This window comes from Astatotilapia calliptera, chromosome 19 (assembly GCF_900246225.1).
Source record: "Astatotilapia calliptera chromosome 19, fAstCal1.2, whole genome shotgun sequence".
NCBI classification, from domain to species: Eukaryota; Metazoa; Chordata; class Actinopteri; order Cichliformes; family Cichlidae; genus Astatotilapia; species Astatotilapia calliptera.
The window spans coordinates 16,368,423-16,389,315 of NC_039320.1; the positions used below are offsets into that span (position 1 = coordinate 16,368,423).

Below are 20,893 nucleotides of genomic sequence, written 5' to 3' on the forward strand. Positions count from 1 at the left end.
ATTTAGTGTGAGTGGGAAGGAAAAACTCCATTTGAAGAGGTAGAAACATCTGGCAGAAACAGGCTCAAGGAGAGACACCCATAGGACAACATATACACTGTGCAAGAGATACATACTAACTAATGATTAAATGCAGAGAGGTGTATAAACACAGAACGAGCAAAGAAGGAAAGAATTCATACATGATGGGAAGTCAGCAAGAGCCTAGGCTTATTGCAGCACAAATAAGGGAAGATTCAGGGTCACCTGATCCACTATAACTGTATTAATTGTCAAAACTGAGGGTTTTAATGCTAATCTCAAAAGCAGAGACGGGTGTTTGTCTTCTGAATTAATATAGAATAGAATAGAATAGAATAGAATTCAACTTTATTGTCATTGCACATGTCACAGGTACAAGGCAACGAAATGCAGTTTGCATCCATCAAGAAGTATATATTGTAATAGATGTATTACAATATATATTAGCAATAATATAGGTATGTAAGTATATTACAGAAATGGGTCTATTATGGTATGTTACAATGTACACAGTATGAAGTAAGTTATGAATATGCTATAACTATAAGTATGTACAGGCTGTAGTGAGTACAAGCTATGAACAGGATATAAATATGAAAAACTATACAGAATATGAAATAAAAAAAACTATACAGAAGTATGAGATATACAGCTATACAGAAATGTGAACTATGCAGGTTATAAACCGTTGCAGAATTAAAAATTATCGTTTTGTACAGAATGATGTGAGCTGCATCCACAGAAGAGAGGTCTAAGAGATGAAGACTCTGATTCCTGTTCAACATTAAAATTCTATACAAACCACAAGTACACCTAATATTCTAAAATTAAAATCTGGATTTCAAAGCTAGTCAGTGAAGACAAGCAAATATGCTGTCTCTTTATAGTCCCTGTCATGACTCTCTCCGCAGCACTTTTGATCCATCAATATTAAACAATTATTGATGCATCGGATTGAGATGAAACCTAGCCCACAGGTACAGTAGGTGTTCCAGAAGAGAAATGTGTTGAAAGTTGGACATCAACTACTCAGGATGATTTTTAATGAATTTTCGAAAATTGACATAATTCTACTGTATTGGCCGACTGCATTGGATACAAGTACCCTTTAATTTCTGAGGAATTCTACAGTAAATCTGGATGAAACCTGGCACACAGGTACAGTAGGTGTCCTAGAGAAGGAATCTGTTGAAAGTTGGACATCAACTACTCAGGATGATTTTTCATGAATTTTTGAAAATTGACATAATTGTAGTGTATTGGCTGTATTGCATTGAACACAAGTTTCCTTTAATTTCTGAGGAATTCTACAGTAAATCTGGATGAAACCTGGCACACAGGTACAGTAGGTGTCCCAGAGGGGGGATGTGTTGAAAGTTGGACATCAACTACTCAGGATGATTTTTAATGAATTTTCGAAAATTGACATAATTCTATTGTACTGACTGTATTAGATTGAATAAATGTTTCCATTAATTTTTGAGGAATTCTACAGTAAATCTGGATGAAACCTGGCACACAGGTACAGTAGGTGTCCCAGAGGGGGGATGTGTTGAAAGTTGCACATCAACTACTCAGGATGATTTTTAATGAATTTTTGAAAATTGACATAATTGTAGTGTATTGGCTGTATTGCATTGAACACAAGTTTCCTTTAATTTCTGAGGAATTCTACAGTAAATCTGGATGAAACCTGGCACACAGGTACAGTAGGTGTCCCAGAGGGGGGATGTGTTGAAAGTTGCACATCAACTACTCAGGATGATTTTTAATGAATTTTTGAAAATTGACATAATTGTAGTGTATTGGCTGTATTGCATTGAACACAAGTTTCCTTTAATTTCTGAGGAATTCTACAGTAAATCTGGATGAAACCTGGCACACAGGTACAGTAGGTGTCCCAGAGAAGGAATCTGTTGAAAGTTGGACATCAACTACTCAGGATGATTTTTAATGAATTTTTGAAAATTGACATAATTCTATTGTACTGACTGTATTAGATTGAATAAATGTTTCCATTAATTTCTGAGGAATTCTACAGTAAATCTGGATGAAACCTGGCACACAGGTACAGTAGGTGTCCCAGAGGGGGGATGTGTTGAAAGTTGGACCTCAACTACTCAGGATGATTTTTAATGAATTTTCGAAAATTGACATAATTCTACTGTATTGGCCGACTGCATTGGATACAAGTACCCTTTAATTTCTGAGGAATTCTACAGTAAATCTGGATGAAACTTGGCACACAGGTACAGTAGGTGTCCTAGAGAAGGAATCCTTTGAAAGTTGGACATCAACTACTCAGGATGATTTTTCATGAATTTTTGAAAATTGACATAATTGTAGTGTATTGGCTGTATTGCATTGAACACAAGTTTCCTTTAATTTCTGAGGAATTCTACAGTAAATCTGGCTGAAACCTGGCACACAGGTACAGTAGGTGTCCCAGAGGGGGGATGTGTTGAAAGTTGGACATCAACTACTCAGGATGATTTTTAATGAATTTTCGAAAATTGACATAATTCTATTGTACTGACTGTATTAGATTGAATAAATGTTTCCATTAATTTCTGAGGAATTCTACAGTAAATCTGGCTGAAACTTGGCACACAGGTACAGTAGGTGTCCCAGAGGGGGGATGTGTTGAAAGTTGCACATCAACTACTCAGGATGATTTTTCATGAATTTTTGAAAATTGACATAATTGTAGTGTATTGGCTGTATTGCATTGAACACAAGTTTCCTTTAATTTCTGAGGAATTCTACAGTAAATCTGGATGAAACCTGGCACACAGGTACAGTAGGTGTCCCAGAGGGGGGATGTGTTGAAAGTTGGACATCAACTACTCAGGATGATTTTTAATGAATTTTCGAAAATTGACATAATTCTACTGTATTGGCCGACTGCATTGGATACAAGTACCCTTTAATTTCTGAGGAATTCTACAGTAAATCTGGCTGAAACCTGGCACACAGGTACAGTAGGTGTCCCAGAGGAGGGATGTGTTGAAAGTTGGACCTCAACTACTCAGGATGACTTTTAATGAATTTTTGAAATAAACATAATTGTAGTGCATTGACTGTATTGCACTGAATATGAGTTTACTGTGATTTCTGAGTAATATTACAGTAAATCTGGGTAAAACCTGGCCCAGAGGTAAAGTAGGTGTCCGAGAAGAGGATTGTGTTGAAAGCTTGGCATCAACTTTTAAGAATGATATTTAATGAATTTTTGAATATGCAACCAGACTGTCACGATGGCTGTATTGGGCTGTTCCATTGTAATTTGTGTGCGCGCGTGCGTGTGACTGTCCACGCGCGTGCACGTGTGCGCGAGTCTAGGCTTTCAATCAGGATATAAAGCGAAAAGGCGCTACCGTAAAGACTGGTAAACGCGCAAGGAAATTTATGCGGCGGATAGGAGGCGGCTGGCTTGACCGCGGCTCACAAATGACGGCTCACATATTTTCGTACCTTATCTGTGGCATCAGCGCGTACAAGTCGTCATTCAAGCAAAGGTAAGTCAGCTCGAGTACTGCGAGTGAAATGCGTTTGATTTCCTTGCAAACATTCAGATTAGTGCAGCATAAATTCATTCATGAGGGGAAATTACAGTGAGAACATGTGGAGGCTGTTAGGTGGATAACATAGCGAGTTCAGTGCATTGATGTGACATTCTCCTGAAGGATTGTTATTCTTTATGGTTAAAGAAATTGCACTAATTTATTCATATTTATTATAAATAATCCTAATTAAACATCTTGCTTCCATGTTTGTATCTTGTGTCACTAAAAATACAATTTATTTTAATTTTATATATTGATCAATGACCTGCAGAATCTCCTTAATCATATTAAGGGATTCATAATTGTCACTTTATGCTTTCTCCATCTCTAAAGTGATGACATCCTTGCATTACCGGTACATACTTTAGGTTCATTTTCTGCAGGCAGATTTACACTATAACATGCAGCGTTCTATAGATGGACACATAAAGAAATGAAAAATTACATGTATGTGCTAACTTTCTAAACACTTTGTTACATTTATGATAAAGTAGATAAAACACATTTCACCAAGCATTTCACTACATATCGTACTGTGTATGACTGTGTACGTGACAAATAAAATTTGAATTTGAACATTTACGTCGGCCTTGGCTCATAGTTCTTGTCTTTAAATGAACTTTGTCTGTGTGTGTTTCAGGTCCTGCACTCTCAAAGACTGAATGAACCAGCATTGCAGCCATGGGTCACTGTGAGCATCACAGGGAAGGTTGAAGCCGCCCACTGCACCTGTATGGCCGGAGTCGCAGAGACCTGCAGCCATGTCGCTCCTCTTCTGTTTAATGTAGAAGCAACAGTGTTGATCCGTGGCACAAGGACTGTTACAGATGAACCTGCATACTGGGTTTTGCTGGGTAATATGACCAAGATACAGCCAGAGGTTGGCCATAAGATAGACTTCTCCTCTTCAGCTGCCCAAAAAAAGGCTCTTGATCAAAACCTAAACAGACCATCTGTAGTGACAGGTAAAAGGAGCTGTCCTCAAAACAGAAAAATCCCACCTGCTACTTTGGAGGAGTTGTCACTGCTATTGGATACTTTGCTGGAACACAGTAAAGCTGTGGGTTGTGGGAATGACCCATAATGTTTTATCTAGGGGTCTAGATTTATGCCTGTAGTGCACTGCCGTGTAAATAATTTGCATTTACTGAATATATACTCACTGAGTACCACTGTTCAAAAGTTGAATAAAGAAACAAACTAATTTTTGCCTCTTTTTTTTTTTTTATTGAAACCACCTTATAGAACATCACATCAGTTACAATGTAGAATCCATGTCATTTATAGTTTACAAATGACAAAATGTTTACACAAAATCATGAGTGTTTACATGACATCACCCACTACTAACATTATTTACTGTATCTTTTGAAAAAATACAGCAATTTTAACAGCACAAGACTTAAGAATATTTAACAGGAGCAGGTTTCATTCTTCCCTGGTTTTATTATCACACTGTTCACCAAAACGCAGCAAACCTTCACCATCTTATCCAGAAGGGTCCCCTCTTCACCCTCACATGGAAGAAGTAATCTGATTGGCATGGTGGTATGTTTGCAGCAGGTCCCTTGTGTAGCGCTGGAACCCAGTCACGATGTTTCATCCATTTCATAGGCTGGTTTGCTGCAATAATGCCAAATAATTAGCAACTCTATAAATAGAAGCTGGGAGGAAGCTGGTGGCTGCCTTGTTTAGCAATCACGTGATTTTCGCGCATTGCATGCCGGGAACTCGTGGCAAAACAATCCAAGTACCGCATCAAATGCAAGCATTTGCAGCACCGCAAAACGTTCATTCTCCGGTTCCAATGCCTTCTTGTTTTTTCTTTGACGCACAAAAAGGAATGTACAAAAACAAAAGGAGAACAATGCCGGTCCGTACAAAGACAGATTCGACGAAAAGACAAAGAAAAGATACGAGGAAAAAATCAAAGGAGTGAAAGGGTTAGACCCTTACGAGTACACAGAGTGGACAAAAGACGTTAGCGTGCTGCCCAACTTTCACCACGCTCATATTTATAATTATACGGTTCTTGGAGTGAGTGCATACACTCATGAAGTTTAGTAACTTCAGGTCACTGCAACAAGCCCAGGTACAGTTTACCGACGGATGGGTACAGGACCTTGAAACGCACCGTGTAGAACGAAAGACCATCGTACGAACAAAGGTAAGTTTACCAGTCTCACAAATCGTCGTCATAAATACACATTCGTTAACCGTTTATTAAAATAACCTTTGAGCTCAATGGTAATTAATTAGTAGTGGAAATAATTTCTGGTAGCATTACAGAAATGTAGCAGTGACAATAATATTGTATGCTGTAATCGTACTGGACAATTAGTGATACAAAACAACTGTTTTATCCTGTGAATAAAAGTATATGTTTTTGTCAATGTACCATGGTAATAACAGAAGCGAAACGCAATATTGTGTCAGGACAATTCACTATTTATGCACAATAAACACAATAAACAAAGGAGCATAGCGCAACAATTTCTGTTCAGCGCCAGACTTGCTTGTAACCTATATCACCAATTATGTTAAGAAAAATGACGTATTAACTACTACAAAACTCTGACCTTTGTGGGAATGCTTGGAGCAGACTAACCTGTGAGCTGGAGTGTTCTGAGACGTTATATTTGGTATATCCAGACCATCCGTCGGCTCTTACTTCGGAAACATGGCTTAAAAAATTTCTCCTCAACGACTTAATCCGATAAAAAAAAAAACGATCTCTTTACCCGTTGGCTTCCCGTGGCTGTCATGCGGCCGGCTATTGCAGTTAATAATACAACAGCTTCTTGCCATTTTTTGGGTTTCTTTTTATCGCTGTGTAACTGAGTTCAATTGAAAGCCTGCGTGCGCTAGTACCTCTTGCCACAAGTTCCCAGAATCCTTTGCGGTTTTACCCCTGAATGACGTCACATTTTCAATCTTTATCCTGGTGGGCCGGTCTCTAGTCAAAATGCCCGGGCCGATTTTTTGTCCCAGTCCAGCCTTGCCACCGGGCAAATGCCCGGTATGCCAGTCCAGCTATGCGGGGCGGTCCCTCAGGATTGGCAGACCGGGGTCCAATCTTTAAGAAGTGCAACTGGAGGTTGTGCTTCAACTACAGGGAGATCACACTCCATAGCCTCCCCAGGAAGGTCTATGCCAGGGTGCTGGAAAGGAGAGTTGACCCTTTAGTCAAACCTCAGATACAGGAGGAACAATGTGGTTTTCATCCACCAGGGCTGCCCTTTGATTCTGTTTATAAATTTTATGTGCAGAATTTCATCTGTGCTTTTTTCAGATGATGTGGTTCTGTCGGCTTTATCGGGTGGTGGCCTCTGGCTCTCACTGTAGTGGTTTGCATCCGAGTGTGAAGTGGAGGGAATGAGAATCAACATGAATGTGAGTGAGAATGAGAATCAAATTTGAGGTCTTAGCTGGAAAATGGTAGCGTGCTTACTGTGGGTCAGGACCAAATTGCTGCCCCAAGTGGAGGAGTTCAGCACCTCCCTTAGATACAGGGTGAGGAGTTCAGTAATTAGAGATGCGTAAAGTTTTTATTTAAAAAATAAAATAAAATAAGAGTTAGATACCTGACTCTCCAAATACATTTCCTGTAATGTGGGTACAATTCACATATTCCTACCAGCGTATGAACAGTCAGTTCCTGATACATATAATTTGACTGAAGATTTGTATGCTTGGAGTGAATAAGGTCCTTGTTTTAAGCTCAGGCCTCTAATGATTGTGCAAATTGGACCCAAAAACTAGGAGCCCTGCATTACAGAGCTCTGGGTCCTCAACAAAAAGGTTATATAATAATGTAAATAATGTAAAAATAAATATAGATGCTTGGTAGTGTGCTGATTTGCCACTAAAGTAACATCAAAAGTACATCCCCGTGAAACATTAAATTGGCTAGTTTCTACGTGTGGCTAACCATAGGCCACATTTTATCTCCTGCTAAATTTTCAGACAAACTCTTGTAATTCACCGTTTATCATTTGTATATTCTCCCAGTCCACGATGAAATACTCCAAGAAATCCAAAAGAATTTCCTACATACAGTCAAAAGCATGTAAACAAACATCACATTAACACACGCCTAGACTAGTGTGAAGCAGCAAGTTGGATGTTGAATAAATATAATACAGGTTATCGAGGGATTGCATGCCAATCCCAACTGAAGGCAAACGTGACAGATGTAAAAAAATAAAGTGGTTTTCATATATTAAATCATAAAAAATTATTTCATATATGAAAATGTCAACGTTATCAATCCCTTATCAACAAACAGTATATCAAAGACATTAGATTCATGTAAATTATACATTTTATGCATAGATAAGAGCATTCTATCAGAACGCTAAGCAAACAGCACAAAGCAAAGATGAAAACTTGAACAGACTTTAAAGTGAGCATGCCATTGCATGTTTTTCTGTGCGCATAATTTCGAAGTGAAAATATATGCTAATACTATGGACACCAACATCATTCATTCTATTTTTGAAAGTCAAATTAGTCCTTCATAAGTCTTTTTAATTTGCATGTGTATCTGCAGTAACCTCTTACAGTAACTCATCATATACTCCTATTACTAGACACCAGGTTTTAGTCTTCTGCCGACCTTGTAAGTTGCTGTAGGGAGAGCTCCATCAGTTGATAGTTCATCATTTCTGAGCACCGATGGGTCCGTCTACCATCTTGTACAGCAGGTTAGTGACGCTTTCACAAAAATGTTTGGATATGTGTGTAAAGTATCATTTAAAACGAATTGAAAATAGTGTTTTGAAACTTGGGATTGTTTTTTTGTTGTTGTTTTTTTTCTTTTCTTTTGCCTGTCCCGTTTGGCTCTTTTGCCATCAGAATTATTGTCTAAAGGCAAAGAAAGATGCCCAACAGATTTACTTTACCAAATTGACCATCCCAGCCTTGCCATAATGGTCCATTTGTGTCACCTTTTATTGTTTATTTTATTTTCACTTGCTGAATACGGGACAGACTTGACTGGGGGAAAGAAGGGGAGAAAGAAAGAGAAACAGCTGAGAAGAGGGACGGGGGAGAAGGGCAAAAAAACAAAACCCAACAGAATGGGCAGAAAAAGAAAAAGAAAATGCATCTATCGATCACCTGGATCACCTGTTGAGAAAGAAAAAAGAAAACAAGCAGAAGAGAACAAGAGTAATAGAATAAACAACATCACAATGATATATGGGAATATGACAGTAAATACTAAATGTTAAACATTATTGTGCAGCACATAAGATCAACAGAACACAGTGTGCTTTGAGGTAGGAGCCAAAAAGGGTGTAGTTTGTGGGTGTGATCACCCGTGTGTACACCTGTGAGCATGGACGCGCTTGTTTTTTTTTAAAAGGTTCCTTCATGTAATGATCTGCTAGAGGGTGTGGGGGGGCCACAGCCCCGTCCTCCAGGGCATGAAGCAGGTATGGAGGAGATCAAAACTCCAGACATCCAGAGGCCCCCAGAACACAAGAGACCAAGGAAGACCAACAGAGGGGCAGCCGCGCCACTGTCCCAGAAAGAGCTGAGGAGAGTCCCAGATGAGGGCTCACTCAGCAGCCGCGGAGCAGAAGCCAGGGGGGGTTGCAGTGACGCGCCCGTGAGCTCCGCCGGAATTGTTTGTAAATGTATTTGAAGTTTGATGCTGATTTGTGGGTATGATTTCTGGCTGTCGGTCTGATAAGCGCCTCAGTGTCAGCTTTAAATGTAATTTTTTTTGTGTAATATATCAGGATATTTATATTAGAGCATTTTTACACTATTAATATTGGCAGTTTTCGATCATGTCCTTACTATCTTGGAGAAACTGAGACTGCAAAACTTCCTCTGGGATTAATAAAGTTTTCAGATTCTGAATCGCTTGGTTTGCTTGAGTATAAATGATATAACCTAAAACATAAAAAAATCTAAAACCTTTTTAAAAAATATTTTTAACCCTCTCCAGGCAGGCGGTGCCGATTTGCAACGGTTAAAAACTAACAACCTGATTACCCCACATACATTTTTTTTTTTACTCAGAAGTACCACTGCAGGACTTGGTTGTCCATTAGCAACTAAAACTTAATTTGAGCCTGAGAGGGTTAAAGAAGGCTGTGCCGCATCACCTTTTTTGCTTTTGTGGTCCACATGTTTGCAGTGTGTGAAAGATTTGGACATTGGACAGGCCAGTTTAGGAGCCATACTGTACACGACCACATAAAATATGGTCTGACATGGTCTTGCTGTAATGAGTCTTTCAGAAGTGTTCTTAAGCCCAAGCAGTGATTTCCATACATAGTATTATATCACATCTCTTTTTAAATTGGATTGCACAGTGATGGAGTGGTTAGCTCTGTTAATTAAAAGCATGAAGGTCCTGGGTTTTAAGTCACCAGCCTGTTGGAGCTTTCTGCCTGGAGTTTGCGTGAGTTCCCCGTGATGCCGTGAGTTGCCACAGGGTTCGCCACACCCTACATTCAAAAGACAGCCAAGTTAGGTTAACATACTCTAAACTGGAGGGAGGTGTGAATGTGGGCATGAATAGTTCCTCTGTGTGATAGCCTGGCAGGATGGATGGAACGGTTTGTAATTCCAGGCTCAACAGTAATGGCCGTTCTATATTAGAGTTCAGCTTTGTCTCTTGTGTGTGGATTTGTTTTTACTATTTAATGTCTATCATACAACATAGAATCTACATTTCTTTTTCATTCTTAGAGTATTTTGTAGCTTGCTGCGGATATATTTTTCTCTCTAAAAAAGGTGTTTATGTTGTACTTGAACTATATTTAGTCAAATGATTACCAATCATTGCACCGCCTTTTTACACATCATCCAATTTTTTGGGAACTTACTTGTTTACAGAGCTAGTGCTGTAATACAAGCTAGACACACACTTTATCAGATACACCTGCACAGTTTAACTGTTCTTTCGAGATAAGCGGATTTCTTTGTACTGCATCATATTCAAATGTGTTTTTTTCCCTCTCTCATGTGTGCAAAACGGGAAAGATAAAGCGACAGAAAATCTTTTTCATGCATCACCTTCATTTGTTTTGAAGTGGAACATTTTAATTATAGCATGCTGTGTACTCCAAATGCTTTTTAAAAATATCATTTATTTTTCCCAAAACAGGATGTGGACCTTTTTATTTCTTTACATCTTGGGCATAAACTTCTGTCAGGTTTGTTGATTACACACAATTACACATTTTGATCTTAAAGTTCAACTGTATCATGAAATTTTAAAAAAAAAGAAGAAAAAAATGGAATCACTTTTCTTTCACAGGCTGATAATTCAACACAAATGCTTTATGCCAAACTGATAATAGACAAAAGTGCAATTGCAAATATCACGAGCATACTGAAGAATTTTACGTGTAACAATACATTTGTTGTAGCACCTGTAATGACAACAGGTAAACTAATTTCCAATCTTCCACATCATGCTGTGATTTATGAAGAAAATACTTATATAACCTCTAGCTCTAACCCTGAATAACTCTTGTCCTCATAAGTGTGCACAAATGGTACCGGCAGCAAAGAATGTGAATGCAAACCAGACCACAGATGGAGCGATACTTTCTGTCAGTCTAATCCAAAATGTTGTGGCAATGCAACATGCACTTTGGATAAAAGTGCAGATGCAAAGTGTGTCCTAAACACCACAGGTATTAAGTCAATTTAACTGTTTTTGCACATCTGGTTATTTGTGAGCATCAAGGTTAAAAGCATCCCCCAAAATGACATTTTCTTGCTCACAGTTACCATCACAGGGTCTCTTAGACTGCAGGGGTCTACATATACAGATTGTTTGGAAGATATAACAAACCCTAAATATGCAAAATGCAGTGATGGGTTGTTGACAAAGGTAATAATGTTTTTCTCAAAATGCATTTAACTGTATACAGCATAATTTTTAACCTTGAAAATAGAAATTACTGTTATTCACTTTATTTCCATCCTTTGTTACCTCTTAGATGAAAACAGTGTACAGCACTCTGTGGGGATTTGACTTTTTAAACATTACAAGATTCAGGTATATTCGTGCAATTACAAATAAAATATTATGTTTTTACATTTATCTAATAAAAATGTAAAATCACTCTTTTTTTTGTTTGTTTGAAGGATTGGTAGCGTCATTGCAGACTTTAAAATAATCATCGCCTCCAGCATCGATTCACAAGCTCTGATAAGTAATTCAGTAAAGATTGGCCAAAGTCTGTCCGCCTCACTTATTATGGAGACTTCAGGTAATGTAATCTTGCTGCAGAGGGGTGCATTGTACTGTATGCAAGAAATTCTTTCCAACATGTGAGTTTAAAAATTCTGTAAATTCTGTTCTCTTCTTAGTTCTCCATGATCATCATTTTCTGTCCAAAAAAAAAAAAAAAAAACCCAAAGTGAAATCAGATTTGTTATGGATGCAATCATTACTCTGATGAAGATAAAATGAAAGTCACAGATCTTTATGCATCTAGTTTTAGTTTATAATAATTTTAAGATTTATTCTGTTGCTCCAAAACAGTACCTTCAATCTGCGGTGTTCACAGCACTGGATAGGTTTTTAAGTTTCAGGGACTGAAATTTCATTATTATTATTTTTTCCTCCACAGGTCTTGTCAACTTAGAGATGCCACCAATGCCTGTGCCTTATGGTGCCACCAACCAAGTGATCAGATGCACAACCAAAGAGGACCTGAAAATTTACCCACAATGGAGTATAATAAATAGCAAAGGGCAATATGACATAACTACTGGAACAGTTTCAACAGTTTATACATCATCACGAACTAACAGTATAGTCAACCTCAGTAACGTCACAGAACTCTGGAATGGTATGTATGAATGTTCCATTATATTATTATTGGTACTGTTAATAATTAAAGATGATACAATGATGGCAAAACAGAAGAAATGCACTTTTAACACACATGTGAAAGCCCCCCCCCCCCAACCACCCCTCTATGGACCAGAAACAAACAGAATGAAAAGAATCAAAATCTGCTGGCTTTAACCCCACTTGTGTTTGCTTCTTAGGACAGTTCTCATGTATCTATCACCAAACGAGTAATTGCACCACATCAGGCTGTACAGTCAACATGTTACACAAAGCCAGTGCTCAACTGGATGTAGCACTATTACCGGACATTGACGTCTTCACGGAGCCATCATTTCCACACTGTAAAACCAAAAATGATATTCTCCAAGCAAAAGCCAAATGTGAGATAAGCAATAGTACTGAACCTTATAATGTCACATGGGATGGAGGTCTCAAAGGCCAATTAGAAACTCAGAGTAAGTAATTTATTTGGTCTCATTTAATTTCAATTAAAATATTTATTATGCAAAATTGTTCTGAAAATACATGACATGAATATTCAATTCTTGCAGGCGGCAACATACTAGTTTATACAACTAGTAAAATAATCATCTGTGCTCATAGCACAAGTGTAGATACAACAGTGTGTACATTTACCAACAGACTTGGGAATGTAAGACAGGCTACAGTGCGCTTCAATATCATTTCCGGTATGTCTTTGTATTTTGCAATGGGAATTATTGAAGGCATAATTACCCACAAATGATCCCACAATGAAGTAAAAAAAAAAGAACTAAGTAACTATAAAACTTTCAACAAACAAATGAATCTGATTTCATTCATTTGTGCCAGTTCACAACAACAGGTTCTGATATTTTAACATAAACTGCCTGAAACATTTTTAAATGATTACTTACCTTAAAGACAACAGTCAAATGAATCATTTTAAATGCCCCAAAACGATTCCTAATTCATTTCAAGAAAAATAAAAGATATACAAGTTTAAAAAGAAGTCACATATGTATCTTTAAGACACACATATGTTATTATGGGTTTTGTTTATATTTGTATTTTGTATAGATTAACAGGCTGTCAGTAAGTGTGAGCGCCTCAATAAAAGCAGATGTTTTGTCACTTTGCTGGTCTGGAGAATTCAGTAATGTGTTAATGCAAAAAAAAAGAAGCAAAAAGACATCAACAACTGTTACTCCCCATCTTGGGCTGGGTGATAAGGCCATTTACAAACAATTTTAGAAGTCAATCTTAGACTCTATGAGCCTCAGTTAGCATGTTAAATGTTGAAGTTAATCAGAATACAATTGGAAAAAGAAGAATAAGTATGGCTTGTTTTGTAAAGGCTGTCAGGAGTGATCTTCGTCTCTAAAAAATGAACATGGCAGCACAGCTTAGGTTTGAAAAACTGCAACTGAACAAACTACAAGACTTCAGGAACAATGTCCTTTGAAAGGTCAAGACCAGAGGGGAGAAGTTCTGGCAAAAAACAAACACAGCATATCATCACAAACAGCTCATGCCAACTGTCAGCACATTGAAGGGTTGATGTCCAGGTCCTGTGATGGGACAGGACCTGGGCACCTTTCAGTCACTGAGTCAACCATGAACGAATCTGTACTGTATTAGTTTCTAGAGTTGCATGTGAGGCCATTTGTTTATCTGAGGTTGCAATTATATAATTTCAGAACTTTCTATAGTCCAGACAAGTTTTTTAAATTACATCCTGATATATAAAACCTTGCAATTGAAAGAGGGTGCATGATATTAGTGTATAATAATATAGTAATTGTGACATACTGAATTATACTACATTGTAAAATACATTTGGGTAAAATCTGGCAAGGATTGTGCAGTCATGACTAAATTCTGGAAATACTTATTACTTCATTGAAGGATCAAATATTTATATATTTGTATGCTTTACAGGAAAAAATTTTTGTGACAAATTCAGTTTTAACAGTTTTAGAATATTGTCTTTGTAACTATATGAAATTTTCTTCCCTAAAACAGTAAATGATAAGTACTGTCCAGCTGAAGGTGACTGGGAAGCCACAAAAGCTACTTTTACTGCAGTTTTAAAATGCAAAAACTCTGCTGGGCAAAGAACAAGGATATGCGAGTAAGAATATAACCAATCATGTGTAGTATGTAATAATGTAAATAATAATAATAATTTATTTTTATTTATTTATTTGGATTAAAAGTTCTGTTTCTTTTACTGTCCAAAAACTATAATTGTTTGCATTTTGATTAAGGAAATTATTTAAGCAGTATATATATTAGAATTTATGTGTAACATTAAATTTTTTTAATTAATATTTTCAGCTTGGAGGGGATATGGAGAAAGGAAGAATCAAAATGTGTGAACTTCGACCTCGACAATATACTGCAAAATGCAGTGGTAAGCCTAAATTTTATAACTGAGGTTATCATCTTGTCACTTTTTATTTTTTTATTTTGTTTTTTACACATGAAAGGAAAGTAATCGTATTAATATAAAGCAACAAATTATCCAACTGTTTTGCTATTTTTACAGGACAGGAAAATGGAAAGTACTCTAGTGTTTTTGTTAAAGTCGCTGACACAGTTACATCTGACACAGTTAAGCTTGCCTAATACATATGTGCTCTTGTTACAGATTTCTGGCACTGGACTTGGGGCATTAGAAAAAAATGCAGAGTCAATATTTTTTAGTCTTACCAATGCCACTCAAAATCCACAGACTATTAACACGTTTCCCAATTTGAATGCATCAGTTCAAGTGATCAGCACCATGTCTATCATTCTGACAAACCATGGTGTAAATGACACAACCACAAGTAACGTAAGCACCAAAGAATATCTTTGTTATTACTATTTAAAAACATTTAAAACATTAAGATCGATAAGTATAAATACTTGTATTTAAAGTTACAAACCTTAAGAGTTACAATGAAAAAAAATCTCCAGTATTGGTCAATGTATTTATTGCTATTTACATACATTAGTAGTACAGTATCACTATTTAACTTTTACACCAAGTTCATTGCTCATTTAAACCATATACCATAAAACAGCTGCTGACGAGTGACAACTAACTCATTTTTTATGATTAATCTTTAATGGGAACATCACAGCTATATGAGCTGCAAACCTTTGTCTTTCTTTTCAGAATTTCCTGGCCTCATCTAGTAATCTGCTGGATGGGTCTCTTGGAAACTCGTGGAATAATCCGAATCCTGAAAGCAACAAAACCCTGGCTGAGAAATATCTGCAGTCAGTAGAGGATTTAATTGCGATATCAAACATAAGTAATGATTCTAATCAAAAAAATATACATATAGACACATGCAGCGGAGATGAATGCACCAATACGGTGTTCAATGCCACAGTCACTGTTAGAAGCTCAGGAAATGGCATCGTAAAAACAGCTGGATTCAAATACCTGCAGGACTATTTGCCCAATACAACACAAACATTTAACATCAACAGCATTGTTGTGTCAACAACCACTCAACGGGGAAAAGAAAACCTTGAGATTACACTAAAGTTCCCATTGCTCACACCAAGGCCTCGCCATTATAAACTACAATGTGTCTCATGGAACTACAACCAGAGCAATTGGACAGATGGAGGATGTGTATGGGGGGGCGCTTCTAAACCTGACGAGTGCACTTGCAATCATCTGACTTCATTTGCCATTCTGATGTCTCGGTGTCCCATTGAAATCCCTTACATGACCAAGATAACGTACGCTGGACTTTCTGCATCAGTGGTGTCACTCGTTATCAGCCTCCTGATAGAACTGATCGTCTGGAGCAAAGTAGTCAAGACAAATACTCTACATTTGCGCCATACCGCCCACGTGAACATTTCTCTTTGTTTGCTGGTGGCAGATTGCTGTTTTCTGGCATCTTCTCAACCAGAGATCATTTCAGAAATCTGGTGTAGAATTGCAGCTCTTCTGAAGCATTTCTGCTACCTGGCCATGTTCTTTTGGATGTTGAGCCTGAGCACCATGCTCCTTCATCAGGCAGTTTTCCTGTTTCACAAAGTGGGCAAGAAAACCTATCTGAGGTTCTCGTTGATCCTGGGCTACGTTTGTCCTTTTCTCATTGTTTTCATCACATTTCTCACCAACAACGGCGGCGCTCCAGGCACGTATTTCAGTTTGGAAACATGTTGGCTGGTTTATTCTGGACTTCTGAAAGGAACCATCTATACATTCATTCTCCCAGTTGGTATAATTGTTTTCATCAACTTGTTTGCCATGATAGTGGTAATCATGAAGCTTCTGGACCATAGGAGCAGAGAAAAGTCTCATGAGAAAGAAATACAGGCTGCCAAAACTGTCCTGAGATCAGTTATTCTTCTGACTCCAATCTTTGGTTTGCCATGGATTTTTGGATTTGCAACATTTATTATGGACCTCACAGCTGGAGCTGTGACTTTAGCTGTGAACTACGCTTTTGTTGTGCTCAATGCATTCCAGGTATGGTCACAATTATTAAACTGATCAGACTCAATATCTGTTCTGCTAAAAGCATTACTGTTTTTTTTAAATGCTTGTTTTTCTTTTCTAGGGTTTGTTTATTTTGTTGACCACGTGCCTGGGGGACAGAATGGTAAAGTCATTTACTTCTAGAGATAAGAGGCCTACCTAGTTTTAGTTAGATGCTGCTGTATCACTGTGATAACATTTGAATATATTTAAAGTTTGAAGCCAATGGCAGGAACGCATGATGTAAAATCCACAGCTGAATCAATGTCATTATTGTTGTAGTTGTTCTCAGGTTTATTCTGTGTTATTTCAATTATTTTAATGAAATTATTATCAACAATCATCAAAAATATCCTTGGAAATCTTTTCATCAAATGTTTTTATTCTGATTTTCACAGACCCGTGAAGCACTGCTGAATTCTTTCAGGAAAAAAGTAAGTGAACCACAGCTTGTTCGTAAATAACCGTGGTAACTCATAATGAATGACGCACATCTGTTTCCTCTGTTCTGCAGGCTCCACCAACCATCAGCGAAAGCTCCACAAATTTGGAAACAACAACTAAAAAGTCCTAAACAACACCTGCACACATGTATACTCACAAAACACTACATTTAAATCAAATATATTTGATTCATGAGCTACATTTACTCTTTGATGTGACTGTTTCTTTGTTGTTTATTTTGTTTTACTTGCAGTAATACAAATCAGAAGTTTTAATAATTATTACACTTATCTGTCTTTCTTTGTTCAATATACATATTCATATGAAATGTGATTTAATAATACTGTACATTGCATGTTTTAAATAGCACTTAGCAGTGAAGAGCTGAAGGAAAACTCTCAGCTGAAAGGATAGAAGAAAACCTGCGTGAGGATTTTATTTCTGTAAATGGGATTTGGGCTCACATCTTGCTTCAGTTTTTAAGTTTTCTTTGTCCCGTTCTGCCCACTCCTCATCTGTGTCATCCACTGAAACCCCTTCTCGCGCTGATAGCTTGCGATAAACCTCGCACTCTATCTCTGCTCTGTAACACACAAAACAAGACCATATATTAATCATGTACAAGCATTATATTATATATAGTTTATTGTTATTAAAATTACAACAATTTGAGAACCGGGCTTCATGTCATACTTTTTAAGGAATCTAACACAGTCTTGGTGTCCGTATATCTCGGCTATACGCGCTGGCTTGTCTCCACAGCAGTCCTCCTTATCAATAGGTGCATGGAGTGAGTGCAGCAACCGCAGCACTGCCAGCCGACCAGACTCTGCAGCAAAATGGGCAGGGGTCCACCCATACTCTGTCCTCAGGTATGGTCTGGCTCCATGCTTTATAAGTATCCTCACCATTTCTGTGTGTCCTATGGAAAGATATAATTAGTTTGTGAGCAAGTTAAGAATACTTATTTTGATGAATTAGGGCTATTGGGGAAATTAAACAATATTGTGCAGAGTGTTTTATAAACGTTTTCAGGGACCCTCCTTAAGGTTTTGGCTCACTCATTTCTCTCCCTGTAAAAAACAGCAGCTGGACCTTTAGCTAGGAGCATGCCTGACACACAAAAAGCCACTCTTTTCATGCGTCTCCTCTCCTGTAGTGCTGATGAAGTACAGATTTTTCTCTAAAAATGTAGGGAGAAAAAGTAAAAAGGTAGTCATAAATACTCAAGTAAAGTGCAGAGAACGGAAAATTCTATTTAAGTACAGTAACAAAGTATATTTACTCCAGCAGTGTGGAGAATCTCACAATGGCTTCACCCAAAACCTTTGCTAATAATGGCCCACACCCTTTTTCAAGGTGTGAAAAAGGGTGTGGGCCATAGCAGAGGTTTTGGGTGAAACCATTGTGAGACCTTGCCTCGCCCTAAATAGCCAGAAAACCTGAAAAGAGACCTCTCTATGTTTGAAATCTTGGGAGATGTTGTCTTTGTCTATTGTGTGTGTGTGAAAAAGCCACCTTTCATCAATAGGGACAACTCACACTTGGGACTCTCCACCATTTGGTCTTAGAACTGAACAAGCTTCTCGGATGAGAGGCGAAACATCTTCAAGAAAAGTCCAGTCACGTTTTTTCCTTGATTCCTCTAAAAAAATGGTCAGGTACAAGGACCGGACTGAAAATGAGTAAAAAAGCAGGCCAAGCATGTCCAAATAATGTTGAAAGACTGGAAAACTATTGCTGAGGTCAAGGTAGTGGTTTCGGTAAAAATTTACGAACAAGTCTGGCACCTTGGAAGCAAAATATAAAGAAATGAGGTGTAGTGCAAGGCTTTTGTACAGTGCCGCACATGCCTAAAAGTACTGCGTTTCTGCAATCTGATTGGCTCATTAGAAATGACAATAAACGAGATGTTGAAAAGGTGTACCTAAAAAAATTGGCTATAGTGTGTAATCACAGTTTTAACATACAAGCACAAAAAAGACATTGTTGAATATTTAGAGACTGGTCTGGACGCAGCAACTCAAAACTCTGATTCTTAGCAAACTACAAGGTTGGCCTGTAGCTCCCATGTTGGCTCACATTTTGTTTTTTGTCTCAGATGGCCTGACTCAGCAGCTGAGGGTAAATGCAGTTTCTGAATTTGCCTTTGCCCAACAAGTGCAGGAATGGCTCCTATATGCTCCAGATCAGATGGGTGGTGCAGGACACCCACACCCAATATCCAGCCTCATTCCAGAGTAAATTAGAATCAATGAATTCAAAATAATACACTGAACAAAAAAAAAAAGTTTTTATATAATAAACTGTTCTTAATTGATGCAAAGATAAAACGTAATGCTTAATAATATTGGGATATTATTATGGACATGTTAAATTGTAACATAATGTTTAACAGATAATGGTTATCCTGTTTTTAGATCATACACAACTGTCTTATGCACAGGTTTAAATGCTGATGATAATTTGCAGTGGTTTAGTATTAGTCCTGTTGATTTTTAAAGGATTATTTCATTGTTGCTTCACTATTAACGGAGCATGCAAAAGTGATGGAAAAATCAACATCAGAATTCAACACTGATTCACTTTTAACAGAGGGTGAAAAATTGATATAAAATAAATGTTCAACATCAATGTTGAACTTTAAAATGTATTTTATCCGACTCTGATATTGTTTCAATATTAATGTAGTTTAAAAATTTGATGTAATGTCAGATTTCAATGTTGAATCAATAGAATTGAGGAAAGGGCTTTTTTTTGTCAAGCTTTTACAGAAAAATCGTCATCTTTATGGCTATTAAAGGAGAAACTGTTTCCAAAGTATTTTTTAATGAATGCTGTCTACTGTATTAAATATTTAGTGAAAAGGCAGCTCTAACAAATATTCATGAATTCCGACTTTGTGCCTAAATCGTTTTTACGCACGGTATAAAGCGCAGTTTAGTGTACTGACACTAACATTTATGTTGCATAAACAGCGTACACGTGGTCTAATCACATTTTTCATTTTCCAGCGAATGCGAACAGGTAATTTGAGCCCAAGACTTGCGCAGTCACCAGGGGACACGGATACGCCTCATTTTCACGTATTTAACGAACTACCTTTAGCCGCTGCCCAGTGGAGAGGTGTCTTGCTGTACCAGTCGATGTCTTTCTGGTTGGGATTGCACTTATTTTCCCTCAGAAGCTCCTCAACTTGATCACAGTCGCCTGCTGCTGCAGCTTGGTGCAACTCTGACATTTTAACCTAGCAACAGTGGATCCTAGCAACGGATCAACACTAGATGGCTCCTAACCTGAAGGTAAAAACGCGGAAAGGAAACCAGGGCGTGTCTAGATCGTTATCAATAATAATAATATATTAATAAAAATATATTATTATTATTCAAAAACAGCAAGGACGCGATTTAAGTAAGGCTAGCCTGTCTTAGGAAGTGAAAACTCATTTTATGTGCTATAACAAGTAAAAAAAAGGTAACACAATCCACATTGTGTCTGTTTTTAGTGTGGAAATAAATCAGGCTAACATTTTAAGTGTCCTGTGCTTCACAGATA

At 37.5% G+C, this 20,893-nt stretch overlaps 2 protein-coding genes across 3 annotated transcripts; one reads left to right on the top strand and one right to left on the bottom strand.

Annotated features, from left to right (window-relative positions):
* Positions 1-8,213: 8,213 nt before the first annotated feature.
* On the top strand, positions 8,214-17,676 carry LOC113012758 (adhesion G-protein coupled receptor F3-like). Its single transcript, XM_026153082.1, has 17 exons — positions 8,214-8,293; positions 10,714-10,762; positions 10,867-10,996; positions 11,096-11,248; positions 11,342-11,448; positions 11,558-11,616; positions 11,706-11,830; positions 12,194-12,415; positions 12,618-12,875; positions 12,972-13,109; positions 14,425-14,533; positions 14,740-14,815; positions 15,053-15,238; positions 15,566-16,885; positions 16,977-17,018; positions 17,293-17,328; positions 17,409-17,676. The coding sequence occupies exons 1-17, from the start codon at positions 8,265-8,267 to the stop codon at positions 17,466-17,468; spliced, it is 3,099 nt and encodes a 1,032-aa protein (XP_026008867.1). The 5' UTR covers positions 8,214-8,264; the 3' UTR covers positions 17,469-17,676.
* Positions 17,677-17,749: 73 nt separating this feature from the next.
* On the bottom strand, positions 17,750-20,611 carry ankrd66 (ankyrin repeat domain 66). 2 transcript variants are annotated; one of them, XM_026153083.1, is made up of 3 exons: positions 20,441-20,611; positions 18,032-18,260; positions 17,750-17,921 (listed from the first exon to the last, which is right to left on the bottom strand). In XM_026153083.1, exons 1-3 carry the CDS (start codon positions 20,577-20,579, stop codon positions 17,774-17,776), a joined length of 516 nt encoding a protein of 171 aa, XP_026008868.1. In that variant the 5' UTR covers positions 20,580-20,611; the 3' UTR covers positions 17,750-17,773. The 2 variants fall into 2 exon arrangements, with proteins under 2 accessions (XP_026008868.1, XP_026008869.1); XM_026153084.1 differs by lacking the exon at positions 20,441-20,611 and adding an exon at positions 18,434-18,530.
* Between the last annotated feature and the right edge of the window lie 282 nt (positions 20,612-20,893).